This window comes from Pteropus vampyrus, unplaced genomic scaffold, assembly GCF_000151845.1.
Source record: "Pteropus vampyrus isolate Shadow unplaced genomic scaffold, Pvam_2.0 Scaffold323, whole genome shotgun sequence".
NCBI classification, from domain to species: Eukaryota; Metazoa; Chordata; class Mammalia; order Chiroptera; family Pteropodidae; genus Pteropus; species Pteropus vampyrus.
Genome location: NW_011889104.1, coordinates 30398 through 43839, shown reverse-complemented (window position 1 = coordinate 43839; position 13442 = coordinate 30398). Strand labels below are relative to the sequence as shown.

Genomic DNA, 13442 nt, shown 5'->3' with positions numbered 1-13442 from the left:
ATGGTTTAGATTCACCCTTTCTGGATAACAGACAGTGGGACTCCGACAGGAGGAGGGTCTGTAATATAAGGCTTCCGTCATAAATGCCAGATGTTGTGAAAACGTGCATGGTTTGCTGAGGCTGGACACAAACATGAACATGAGGTGCTTCCAACTGCACATGTCCCTTCCTGGCACCTGTTACCTGTTCTCCTTCTCCTCGATGAGCTCGTGGTCGCTGAGCTCTGGGCACTGCACCACGCTGACGCGTACCGGACGCGCACTTTGAAGCAGCCTTCGCACATCCTGCACCCGCAGATCTTCACTCCATATGAGTGACATGACCTCCTGATTCATGTCATTCATGCCGTCATCCTCCTCTTCAGTCTCTGTTCCTGAAGGAACATCTGAGGAGAGCACCTGAGAAACAGACTTGACTATAGTGACAACTTACAAACCAGTCAACACGCACAGACTGACTTGAGGATGTCCATGACAGATAGTGGCTATTACCACAGAGAAACCACAGACTTCAAAGCAGGCTGGCCTGGGTTCCCAAGGTGTCTCGGGACTCTGACCTAGAACTCTCTTTTCAAGTACAATTAGGTCACCCACTTGGAAATTCTTTATTGAGCCAAGAGTAAAAGTTTAAATTTAGGACAGTAGTCAGGAGGCTGAGTCCTTTGAAAGAAATGGTCTGGATAAATTGTAAAAGCCTAACTATATCCTAAATACCTTGAAAAGGAAACAAATTACTGTACGTGGAATCTGACCCTAAAGAACCCACATACGTTAAATACTACCTCTGATTAGCGTAAGCAGAAGAGAACAGCCTGAGGGACACACGCCAGGGCTGGAGGAAGCTGGACAACACTCCTCTCTTTTAGTACTTTAAACACAACTGATTGTGGCTGGTTTCCACTTCTTTTTATAAGCATGCTCCAAATAAAAATTTCTTAAAAGGGAAGGGACTGAGGGCACCAAAACCAATGAGAAGGGTTTATCCTTTGATTCCCACTCCATCCCCACAAGCTCAGCGCATGCTTGAACGGGAGCCCTCCCAGTACAGATAATTCAATCAGGCTGCAGCACAGCCAGGAACAGCATGGAATCCAGTTTTCTCTCTTAAGGTTTTACACTCCTTTAACAAAGATTAACTCCTAGTTGAAATGCTAGAGTTTTGCAACATTTAATGTGGAAACTGTGTGAAAAAAATAACGGCAGATATGACTAATCATTCTTAGTTCATAAAAGTTCATTATGGTTCCTTTGGAATATCTAATTTTAAAAGAAACTATATTCTAATGGCTGAGTTAGCTGTAAAGTACACACCCAAATAACTGATAAATTGAATTTAAATGAGTTATAAAATATAGCCTCAAATAACTAAACAAATTGAATTTAGACCGAACTACTTAAAATGACAACTAAATACAGATGAATGATTACCAACACCACTTTGTTTTAGTGCTAATGATGTTATACTGCTCTCACTTGTAGTGAGTGAAAGAGGTCTAAATGCTAAAACTCATCTTGGTGAAGGAAAGGATGACGATATTATTAGCAAAAAAAAAAAAGGTTTCTGTTTAAAACAAGACAAACACCAATTCAACTAAGACTCGTCCTGTAAGTGCGAGCTGAAAGTGAATCCCGGTTATGACCCTGCTGGAGACCAGATCCCCATGGGAGCTGCTTCCGTCAAACATCCACTGGGCAGCACGGATGTTAGGAATGATTTTTGATACAGGTTCTGAAGAAGCATCTAGAGCCTAAGACCTAAAGGGGATTCTAAACAGTGACAACGTACTGATTATTATCTGTTGGCCCCCAGGCTACTGAGAGACAGCCAAGTCTGCACTTTACCAGGAGTGGAAGCATCTCCCCTCAATCTCCTTCGTCCTCACAGAAATGCAGTGCTACCACTTAGTTTCTTAATGTTAACCGGAGTTCTAGAAATTTTAAAAGTTCTATTTTTAAGTTTTAAAAGAGAAATAACTGAAGTACCTCATTTCTATCCATAGGTTCTTAGAGCCCATTCTTAAAAGAACGGACTCGACGACTGATAAAGGAGGAAGTTCAGGAGGATGACATTAAGACACCTTATAACCATTCTAAACAAAAATCCTTTTCCTGGGACTTCACTTTTAGGTGGTTAAACAGATATATTCACAGCTATTTAAAAGGTTAAATTCAAGAAATTCAACCTATCAGAAACATCTGAAAGTAAAAACCATTATACATTAACCATTCAAATTTAGGACCTACATGCTGCCGCTTCTCTGCAAAATAATTACAAAGCCATTACCTGCCAGCAGTTCATGGCGGCTGCCCCACTGAGGAGAATAGGTCCTCACTCAGGGCGAAGAAAGGTCCAGGCAAGACTGAGTGATCACATAAGCTCCTGCTCCCACATTCAATTTACAACTAATAAGATCTGTCCAATTATAAACCCAACCTGGCATGTAACAGAAAAAAGATGATCTGATACACACACTTGCAAAGAGACTTAAAGAAAACCAAAGAACAGTTCCACTTCGATTTTACTGAGGCTAAAGCTGAACCTTTAACTCCGCACTGACACTCACAGATTTCCCTTTGGGCAAGTTTCCCTCACAGGCCTGCTTGGAGAGGTCCTGGCGTCCTATCAAGAGACAGACAGCCTCCGGCCAATCTGACGCAGGCTGCTCCCGACAGTGATAAATTGCATCTCTGATGGGAAGAGCAATTCCAAAGGGAAGCGTTTCCAAGTCCCTTAGAGTGAATCCTGTGATGGTGAAGGAAAAGAAAAGCTTTCATTTAGATTTGCCACTGTCCCAATTATCCCCTGACTAAAGTTAGTAAACGTCCATCCTGGCAAATCAGAAAGAAAAATCATTTTATCTATCTTATTCCCAAGAGAGTGTCTTGACATCAGGGATTAGTAGGAAAGGTCTTTACGAAACTCTTAAAACTCTTAAGAAGACAAACAATCCAATAGGAAATGCACAAAGAACTTAAAAATATTTCCATACGAGGAAACACAAATGGTCAATAAATATATGAAAAGATGATCTATTCAGTGGGTCATCAGGAAAACGAAAACTGAAGCCACCAGGAAAAGAAGTCCACACACTCACTTAACAGACAAATATTAAAGTCCTCCAGTACCGAGTGATGGCAACTCCGCAGAGCAACCGTGATGCTCACCCACGGCTGGCGGAGGGCATGCTGGTATGACCGCACCAGAAAACACTTGGCCTGTGTGGACAGGGCCTTCCTTACCGGCCAACGATAGCCACGTGCAAACTTGTGCACATGAATTAAAATATTCATTAGCAACGTTGTTTCATTATAGCAAAAAAAGGGAAGGGAGGAAACAGCCTAATTGCTATCATCAACAGAAATGATAAATAAGTTGTGCTATAGTCAAACAATGGATTATATAGCAATGAAAATGAATGACCTATCGCTACATGAGTCAACATGGATAAATCTTTAAATAACAATACTGAGTGAAGAAAATAAGACAGTAGAAACATTTATATTTACACCCATTTACGTAAAGTTCAAAAACATAAAAAACTAAACAAAATATATAAAGATGATAAAGCTACAACAAAAAATAGGGAAGGAATACAAACTTTACTCAGGGCAGTGGTCACCTACAGTGGTGGGGGTGTGGGAGGACAGCACCCAGGCGCGAACGCACAGGGCCTGCTCCCAACACCACAGCGTTCCACCCCTAATGCTGGTGACCAGTGTATCTGTACTCTTCACTGCTGTTCTCCAAACACACATTTCACACAGCCTTCTGTAAGAACACCACATTTCATTCAAATGGACAGAACTCATCCAACATTTTTCAGCATAGCTATGCTATCTATAATACTACATGACGGTGACTAATTTCCAAGGGGGCATACAAAAAAAAAGATCAGTAAAAAACTAAGTCACTTAAAAATTCTTTAGATAAGAATTCAGAAACATCCCATAATATTCATGAGAGTACTACTTTTTAAAATACAAACTTTTTTATATCTTCATATCAGTAATTTTTTTTAGTTCTTTATTTTTATAAATGATTTCTTTAGCATTTTACTCAGTTTGAAACCCAGGAGCACAGGGTTATGGTTGGAGGATGGAGAACTCTCTCCCTTCATGTGGCCAATCTTCATCTGGTGCCTAAATGCCCTGGCTGGCACCCTTCCAAAGTATGTCTGCTATATCAGATTTACAGAAATACTCCCTTCTGCTGTCTGAGCATCACAATGGCCTCAGGTCTGATGTGCAGTGTGATCAGTGCTCGCCATTCTGAGGCCAAGAGTCAAAGGCTGGTGTCGCAGATGTTATTACATGAAAGTTGTGAGGCTGTCAGGGAAAAGGAGTGCGGTTGATGGGCCATAATCTGAATCCCGTGGGACTCTCTCATAGGGTGGAGCCCTCTCCTTGTGCCCCCAGGTCTAGCTTGCTTTGAGGACGCTGGGCTTAGTGAGGAAGGAGCGTCCAGGGAAAGCAGGGTTCTCACCGGCATTTCAAAGACACGTAAAAAGTAATGAAGACAATCTTACCTACACTAGTCATCCAGACAACTAATCTTTCGGCTAGACTAGAAACTGATGTAGAATGCTGGACACTAAGCCTGTGAGAGAAGAAAACACAAAGTTGTTACACAGAAGAGTAACATACACAATAATGTTTTATATTTTTTACATAAAAGCACAATCTGAATAAAGGTCACCTGTTTTCCTCTTGTTCTGCTTGTGACTTCTGGGACGCTAAAAGGTAACAAAAGGAAACTTTATATTGACAATCTTCCTGGTAAAGAAAACACATAACACGTGGAAGACATTGCAAAATATAAATCTGTTAACGACTCTTAAAACATAAAATACGAGGTACTCTGTCACACTGGAAAGTATAATTTCCCTAAAGTTAAAATAGTCTTTCTTAGGCATACTGAAAATACAGTTTGTTAGATTCTAAGTAACCCTGGTCTCTGAAAATTGGTTGTGGACCACATGCTAGAACAGTGCAGGACATGGCCTCTAAAGCACACACGTAAGAAATTTTGAACTTTTTCATTTCAGCTCTGGTATCAATATTTACAAAATTTTGTTTGGGGAAGTTTAACATTACATTGACTTACTTGGAGTTATTCTGGATAAATACTGTGAGGAGGATTCATCAGAAACAGAGCTTTCATCACCTAGAATGTAGAGTGCAATACTCTGCACAAGAAAAAAATTAACATATTATTTTCAAATGATGAGGTGTCGATACATATAGGACAGTTCACCCACCTCAGGTGCACAGCTCTGAGCTGCAACCAGTGTTACACACTCGTGTAACCGCTCGAACAGCCATGACACAGAACACCCTCCCCACCCCACGAGGTTCCCTGTGCCCCTATGGTCCATCCGCCCCGCCTGTGCCAGCACCGGAGACAACTCAGTTCTGTTCCTGCCAGCAGTTTGCCTCCTCCACAATGTCATGCAGATAGAACTACAGAATGTGTAGTCTGTGTTCTGCTCCTAGGCGTGCCTTGGGCAGTCATCAGCGTTGCTGCAGCTATTAGGCGTTTGTCTCTACTGCTGAGCAGTATCCATTCTACAGATGTACCAAACTTCGTCATGAGCTGATGGATATGTGGGTTGTTTCCAGTTCATGGAAACCTAACCCTCTAACCCTCTGATCCTCTAACACTAACCCTTCTCCACTTCAGCCTTCAAGGGTCTCATCTGAACATTTGCTACAATCACCAAAATCTATACCACTAGCAAGATTTTTTTTTAATGCAGCAACATGATTTTCTTGCCATTTTAGTACAACGCTGGAAGGTCTTAGAATTCTGTGCCCCCAACCAACAAGGCGCTAGGGATGATGTACCCCTGGACTTGACTAATATTACATCTAACACAGGGAGCTAATGTGAATACCTGCAAGCTGACTAACCTGTTTAGGCTGGAGGTGGAACAGCGCTGGCATACCCACAACCCTTGGCTCTCCTTTCTGCCTAGAGCCATCTGAGCCCACACAAGTCAGCAAGCTGGGTGAGGCCAATGCTTCTGGAGGTCTCACATAAATGCTTCCACACAAGCAGCCAGGAATGCAAAAGTTCTGGGACTAAGCTGCTCTTAAAACACTGTGAATGTATCTAATGCCACTGAATTGCACACCGACCGTTAAAATAATATCTGTTACGTTAGGTTATCTTATCGCCATTTTTTAAATGGCAGAATCACCATTCTGCATGGGGCTCTGAAGCCCTCCTCCACATGGAGCAGAGGGGAGGCAAGTGGGACCACCAGCATGTCCCCAGGCAGACCAAAGATCATGGTGCCCCTTTAAGCCTGGGAGGTCCCCTCCCTGGGGAAGCCAACAAAGGACACATGGGTAGGCTACTCCAGTGCTGGGGACGAAGGGCAGGTGCTGAAAGAACTCACCTTTACCAACACCCTTTGGTTCTATTTGAAGATTTGGTCTCAAACATGTATTAACTATTCAAAATGAACTAATTTTTAAAAATAAATAAAAATGTGTTTCTCCAGGGAAAATTTTCAATTACGATTTTTGGTAGCTACAGACAAACTGAGTATGAAATTCAAATAAAAAGGCAAAGGAACTAAAATAGCTAAAACAATTTTGAAAAAGAAGAATCAATGGAAGGAATCACATTAACCAATTTCAAGACTCACTGCTACAAAGCTACAGTAATCAAGACTATGGGGACACGCAGATCTGTGTGGATAGATCAATGGACAAGGACAAAGAGTCCAGAAATAGACCTAGATAATTATAGTCAATTGATATTTGACAAAAGCGCAAAAAAGCAAGAGAGAAAAAATGGTCTTTTCAACAAATGGTGTTAAAAGATCTGGACATCCAAGTGGAGTAAGAACCTTGACCCAAATATCACATCTTATAAAAAATTAACAAAATGGATTATAGATTTAAATGTAAAATGTAAAACTGTAAAACTTCTACGAAGGAAGAAAATCTTTGTGACCTGAAGTTAAAAATGAATTCTTAGACATGACTCTAAAAGCACTAGCCATAAAAGAAAAAACTGGATAAACTGGCTTCATCAAAATTAAACATTTTTGCTCTGAAAAGGAAACATCAAGAGAATGATGAAATATGATAAGCTACGAACCAGGAGAAAATATTTGCAATCCACATATCTGGAACTCTCAAAATAGCACCAGCCATTAAGGAAATGCAAACTAAAACCACAATGAGATATCACTATACATCTATCACAATGGCAAAAATTAAAAATCGTGACAGTATCAAACGTTGACAGGGATGCAGGGAAATGGGAACATTCATGCGTTGATGGTGGGAATGTTTATGGTACAGCCACCCTGAAAACAGTCTATAGCTTCTTAAAAAACTACATACATACTTACTATCTGACCATCACCCCACCTCTGGGTACCTGCCTTAGAAATGTGAAAACGTATATGCACACAAAAACCCTGACTTGAATGTTTATGGCAGCTGTTTTCATAGCTGTTAAACACTGGAGCCAAGCCACACATCTTCAGTGGGTGAGTGGATAAATCAATGTGAGACATCCACTCTACAGACTAGCACTCAGCAGTTACAGGTTCCCAATATGATGCCCCAACTGCTGACACAGGCAATACTTAGATGAATCTGGAAAGCGTATGGACATTTTGTAGGCAGAGGGATGACAGAACTGTCCTGTCTTTTATTTATAATGATGATTACAAGAATCTATACATTTGGTGAAATTCACAAAACTGCACACAGAATTTTTAACAAGTTAATTTTACTGTATAACTTTAAAAATCATAAAAGAAAAAGAAAAATGATAAGGAAGCTAGGCCTCTTATGCATACATACCAAGACCACGAGCCGGCTTCTTTCACAGGCACCAGGGAGGTAGGGGTAGGGTGGCGACCCCTCGCCCTTCAGACAAGAACTCACCCACTGGTAAATACTTGGTGGCTCGGAAGTGAAAAATGATGGGTGATGCATAAATCCTGTTTGACCTTTGGAATCGGATAAACTCTTATAAATACAAGAATACGTTAAAACAATGCTATTTTATTCTAAAGGAATAAGGTTTTCAAATGACAGATACCAATGATCAATCAGAATATAACACTTTTCCAAATTCTCTAAATGTTCCATGTTTTCAGCCACAGTAAGTAAACAGACTGCATCATAATATGTTGAATTTAAATGACTACTATTTTAGCCCATCCTGGATGGAAATTTAGCAAGTTTTTGTGCTCAAAGCATATGAAGAACCTAACCAAAATGTTGTGCTCTGACCCTGAAGATGAGAAAACAGAAGAGACAGGCAGGATTCCACTCTGTTCTAGCAAATGGCCCCCAAACAGAGGCCCTTCCGCTTCAGGTCGCAGACAGCACGATGGTGATAGAAACGCTCCAGTGTGGCAGCCTCTAGCCCCATGCAGCTACTAAGCATGTGAAATGTGGCCAATGAACTCAGGAGCTGCGTTTTTAATATAATTAACTTGAATGCCATGGCTGTTGGCACTGGAAACTTTCCCTACACTTTTGCAAGTCAGAACCTTAGGGAGGGGGAGCATTTTCCCCCCACACTGAGGAAGTTACGGCTTACTGCATGTCAGAGACCAAGCACAAACTAAAATCTGCCTGGTGGACAGACACTGCCCAACTCAGAGGCTAATACTAAGAAAAATACAAGCAAATGTCACCACAATGTTCAGAAAATCTTTAATGGCACAAATGCTTACCTGGATCAACTGTGCACACTTGTCCAGTAGTTCTGACAAGCGTCGGGTAATCTCTATAGTAATGATCTAAGTAAGGCTCCAATTTTAAGTCTCTAAAACAATAAGAGCACATAATACAGAGATGACAGGGAGATATTATAGCAATTCCCCCAAATGCCAGAGTTAGAAGGGTTTGTCAGCCGAAGTTTTTTTTTCAATTTGAAAACACTTACTGGACTTTAAAGGCTTGACATGACAAGTCAACCCAAACACCCTTAGTGAGACAAACTGCGGACACAAAACCACTGAGGAAACACCACGGCCTGGATTCTCCTCGTTACTTATCAGCCCTATGATCTACAGCAAGTCATCTCCACGAACCTCAGTAATTTTCTTCTAAAAATGGGGAAACACAGTTAACTCACTCTGAAGTTTTAAGTTTAATTAGATAATATATATGAAAAATACCTTATAAAATGTAAAATATTATACAAGTGTTGTTTATTTCCAAGAGCCACAATTCAAGTGTGGAAATCATTTCATTACAAAAGGATTTCTGTGATAGTAATGATTTGTCATAAGAGAAATTGACCATCAATTAAAACCGACATGTCTCAGAACAGAATTTCAAGAAAGAGCACAGAAATCAGGAAACACGCTATGATCTTAACTCAGAGGTTGACATTCTGATTCAAATTCAACTTTCTTTATCACCAAGGGTCACAAACAACACCTATGTGTGATCTTTAGAATTCAGTGCCAACCACAAGGTGCCGGCAAGGCTCTGCATTACTAGGACAATATTATTGTGAATCTACTACAAGCCTGAAAGGCAGCGATGGCCACAGATGGTGATGACAAAGCACAGCAGAGCCCACAACTAGCCCACAACACTTGTATCCTTGGAAACACACTTGGGCAGCTCTCATCACTAAATGGGGACGTGATCTCTACTTGGTTTGACAATTTATGTAGGCAAACTGGGACTCCGTGAATGGCAGGCACGATCTGGATGCAGGTATTATTACAGAGCATCAGGTATTGTTCTAGAACCTCCACCACTAGCCAGTCATCTTGCCAACATTAAACGCTCAGCAGGTCATCTCCACTGTTCACCACACTTCCGTGACTTGCCACTGATCTTAGGACAAAACTGGCAACTCCAACACGACCCACAGGCCTTTTATAGTCACCATCATTGAAGAGCCCCATGGTTTACAGACGGGCTGGGTTTCTGAGAAGGCCAGCTTCAGAAATGCATTTACAGGGCTCCAACATGATATTCACGGCCAAGATCAAGTAACCCACAGACTCCTGGAAGTTTCCACTCCACAAACAGTATTTACCTTGCCAACTGAACAAGCAGGTCAACAAGTGAGCGACTTCCTTCTCCCATCAGAGTGTTCAGCTTGAGCTCCTCATAGACAAGGTGAAGAACAAAAAACACTGCAGGCATGTGGGAGAAGAGAAGCGTGGAGGAGTCCAGACTGAGGCTCTGTGATGAGTCCTCTCCTTTCACCTGAGGAGCCTCCAAAGGACTCAGACAGAGAGACCTGCTCAGAAGGTGAGACTCGGCACTCTGGTGATAGTCTGAATTTAGCAAATACTCCCAGTCCTGAGAAAGAGAAAGGACATTAAGTTTAAACAATGCCTCCTTGTAATGTCATTCAAAAAGAAAACCACATTCACTCAAAACAATTCAAGTTCCATTTTCATATTAGTTATATCTAAGAATATGAAAAATCATAATGCTGAAAAATAAGAGCATAAAATAGCTAAGCAAATCTGGACACCAGTGATAAATATTAAGACAAGCCACCTTTAAAACCCATTTGAAAACATGGAGTCAGGGTTGGGGGCAGTGAGAACACACCCGTTTTTGTCCATTAAGGTTGCCATCTTATACGGGTGCGGTTCATGGCACCTCAAAAAATATCACAGCAGTCACATCAAAGCTGACTGACCACAGATGAGCGTAACACCACAGTGATAATGAAAAAGGGTAAATAATGAAAAAGGGTAAAATATTGCAAAATTTACCAAAAGGTGACACAGAGACACAAAGTGAGCAAATGCTGTTGGAAAAATAGCACCGACAGACGTGCTCGATGCAGGGTTGTCACAAACCTTCAATTCTTAAAAAAACACAGCATCTGTGAGGCGCAGTAAGACAAAGTGTGCCTGTACACACAAATCAGTAGGGACACCAGGGAAATGGGAGACTAGCGACTGTATTTACAAGTCAATTTACAACAGTAAGAAATAATGATGCTTACCTCATCAGATCCCGTCTCAGAAGGCCTTGCCTTTTTGGGTGCGATGACTGGAGAAAGTGATCCTTCAAAGTCAAACTGGAAAATAACCCGAAAGAGAAGACAAAATCATATCAGTTCATCATTAAAGAATCCAGAAATCAGTTCCACCAATGATGGAAACTGAGGAAAGTGATCAAAACTCATTTTGTCCCCTGGAAGAACGTGAACGAATACTTTTCTCCTAGTGTCGTGGTGAAGGTTAAATGAGATCATGCACATAAAGCACCTGGAACACTCACTGCCTGGGTACACAGGCACCGCGGGGGTGTCCTCTCCTCCCCTATGTCTGTGATGACAATGATCTTCAGTCCTTTAGAAAGTCAAGGACCATGAGTCATATCCAATACGCTGTGTCTCAAAGAATCTACCCAAGGGTAGCCCAATGACAGAAGGAAGCGAACATCATCTAGAGTCTGTCCACAGTTGACAGTCTGGCAATTCTGTGGCAGAGACCTGGTAGCTGCTCTCCAGAATCTATGTTCTCTTCTCTCTTCTTGACACATAGCTAGTGGACATAGCCCTACCTCCTTCAGAGTCAGATGTGGCCTGTGACAGCATGACTCTGAAAGTAGATGTCAGTACTTCCAGGCCTAGCTCACAGGTACAACCTCCCAAACATGTCCCTCCGGGCACTCTTCCCTTGCCCCTCACCAGACGGAGCTGACACTAAAGGCAGTCTGTGAAGCCTCAGGTGGAAGCGGCAGATGCTCCTCAGTTTTGGTCCCTAATAACCGTGTGGTCTGTTTACCTGCTAAGTACTACCAAATGAGCAAGACACATGTTTTTATCATGTGTGAGCCATTAGATCTTTTGAGGACTTGCTGTTACAACAGTCAGCCTTCCTAACTAATAAAGTTACATAAAAGCCATCTCCAGAAATTCTCTCTGATACAATCTGTGCCACCTCTGCTACTTCTCACTGTCAACTAATCAACCATAATTCTTTCTATAAATGGCAATGGCTATCTTCCTATGCTGTACAAAAGCTTACATATATTTATTTATCAATTAATTTCATTCTTCTGAAAGTTTATTTCTATATAAAAACTAAACATAGATAACAATGAAGTAATTTTTTTAACGGAATATTTAGATATAAAACTGAATGAATTTTTAAAATTGATCAAGAAAAATGGTTTTCTTCTGAAGCATTCAAAGAAAACACAGCTCAACTCATACAAATTATCAAAACACAAAAATGACAACAGTAAAATCAACAGATGGCCTGAGCGATCTTACCTAAAATTTCAAAATACAGTACACACAAAGTCTAAGTCTCACAGCCAGAAAGAATGTCCCTGCTAATGTCCCCAGATTCTTCAGCACTGGAGTTACGGCAAAGAACAGCAGAAACTATCAGATGCAGATATCTCTTTGTGGCATATATGGACCTGCTTTGTTTTCATTACTTTAACATTTGCAGGTCATTCCCCCTTCTCTATGCTCCTGTGGATGCCTGCCCTCAGTCTACCTGCCTTTGAATGCTGACTCACCTGCCCTCCTGTGACAGTCGATCCCATGAGAGGAGCTGTCTGCCTTGCCTAATGCATATATGAACAACCCGGCATCATACCTGGCCCACAGCAGGGCTCAGTATCCACCTAATGAAAATATCAGCATCCCCAAGGACACGAGATGCCCACAGACACAATCACACACAGAATGTGAGAGCCAGAGAGAATCGTCACCAGGTCCAGAGCTCCCATTTAACACACCACTAAACTACAGAAGGCCCAAACTCACAAAAGCAGTCATTGGCAGAAATGCTGTTATCCCTACTCTCCACCCCATTATTTAAATGAGAACAAAAAAAGAGGATAAATCTGGACAAAATGACACAAAAACAATCTGACAGCGAGGACTGCTCCATCCAGAGCTTTGATTAAAAGGACAAGAGACAGCAAGGGCTTAGCTGTGGCATCCTATAAATAAATGTCCAAGAGACCTGCCTGGCCTCAAAACCAAGTCCCTCTGGAGCTATCCTTTAGGACTGTCACACAATAAACAAGTCAGACTGCCACACCCTTCCTTACGAAAGAAATCAGGTGAGTGCTCTGTCCTCCCATGTCATGGAAGCATGAGGGGGCACTGGCTGCAGCCCAGAGAATGGGGCACAATGACCTGCACTCATCATCGAGTCTTATATAACAGTCACACACAAAACTACAAAAGCTGGAGTGAACTTGATTTTTCTCAAGGAAACTAAAGAGGGCAACTCTTTCATACACTACAACAGACACGAACTCTTAAACGCATCTCATTCCGATGGAAAGGGCATTCATCCTACGGGTGTTCATCCTACAGACTTCCACCAAGCATCCCCAGCGCCAGGCACTGGCTGGGGGTCCTGCACCCACACCCCTTCCACATAGGACTGACACCCCAATGGGCATAGCGGAGACACAGACGAAACGAGTGAGTAAAATGTGTAGCCTAC

General features: G+C 41.7%; 1 protein-coding gene across 2 annotated transcripts in view; it reads right to left on the bottom strand.

Moving 5' to 3' along the window:
• ANAPC1 (anaphase promoting complex subunit 1) overlaps positions 1 to 13442 on the bottom strand; it is a 72284-nt gene that overhangs the window by 34214 nt on the left and 24628 nt on the right. For both annotated transcript variants that reach the window (XM_011377840.2, XM_023521936.1), the window contains 9 exons: positions 10967 to 11041; positions 10037 to 10305; positions 8712 to 8803; positions 7828 to 7976; positions 5105 to 5186; positions 4697 to 4733; positions 4527 to 4597; positions 2565 to 2743; positions 185 to 399 (listed from right to left, as the gene is read on the bottom strand). In XM_011377840.2, coding sequence (XP_011376142.1) covers positions 185 to 399; positions 2565 to 2743; positions 4527 to 4597; positions 4697 to 4733; positions 5105 to 5186; positions 7828 to 7976; positions 8712 to 8803; positions 10037 to 10305; positions 10967 to 11041 — 1169 coding nt within the window. The remainder of the gene's footprint in view (positions 1 to 184; positions 400 to 2564; positions 2744 to 4526; positions 4598 to 4696; positions 4734 to 5104; positions 5187 to 7827; positions 7977 to 8711; positions 8804 to 10036; positions 10306 to 10966; positions 11042 to 13442) is intronic.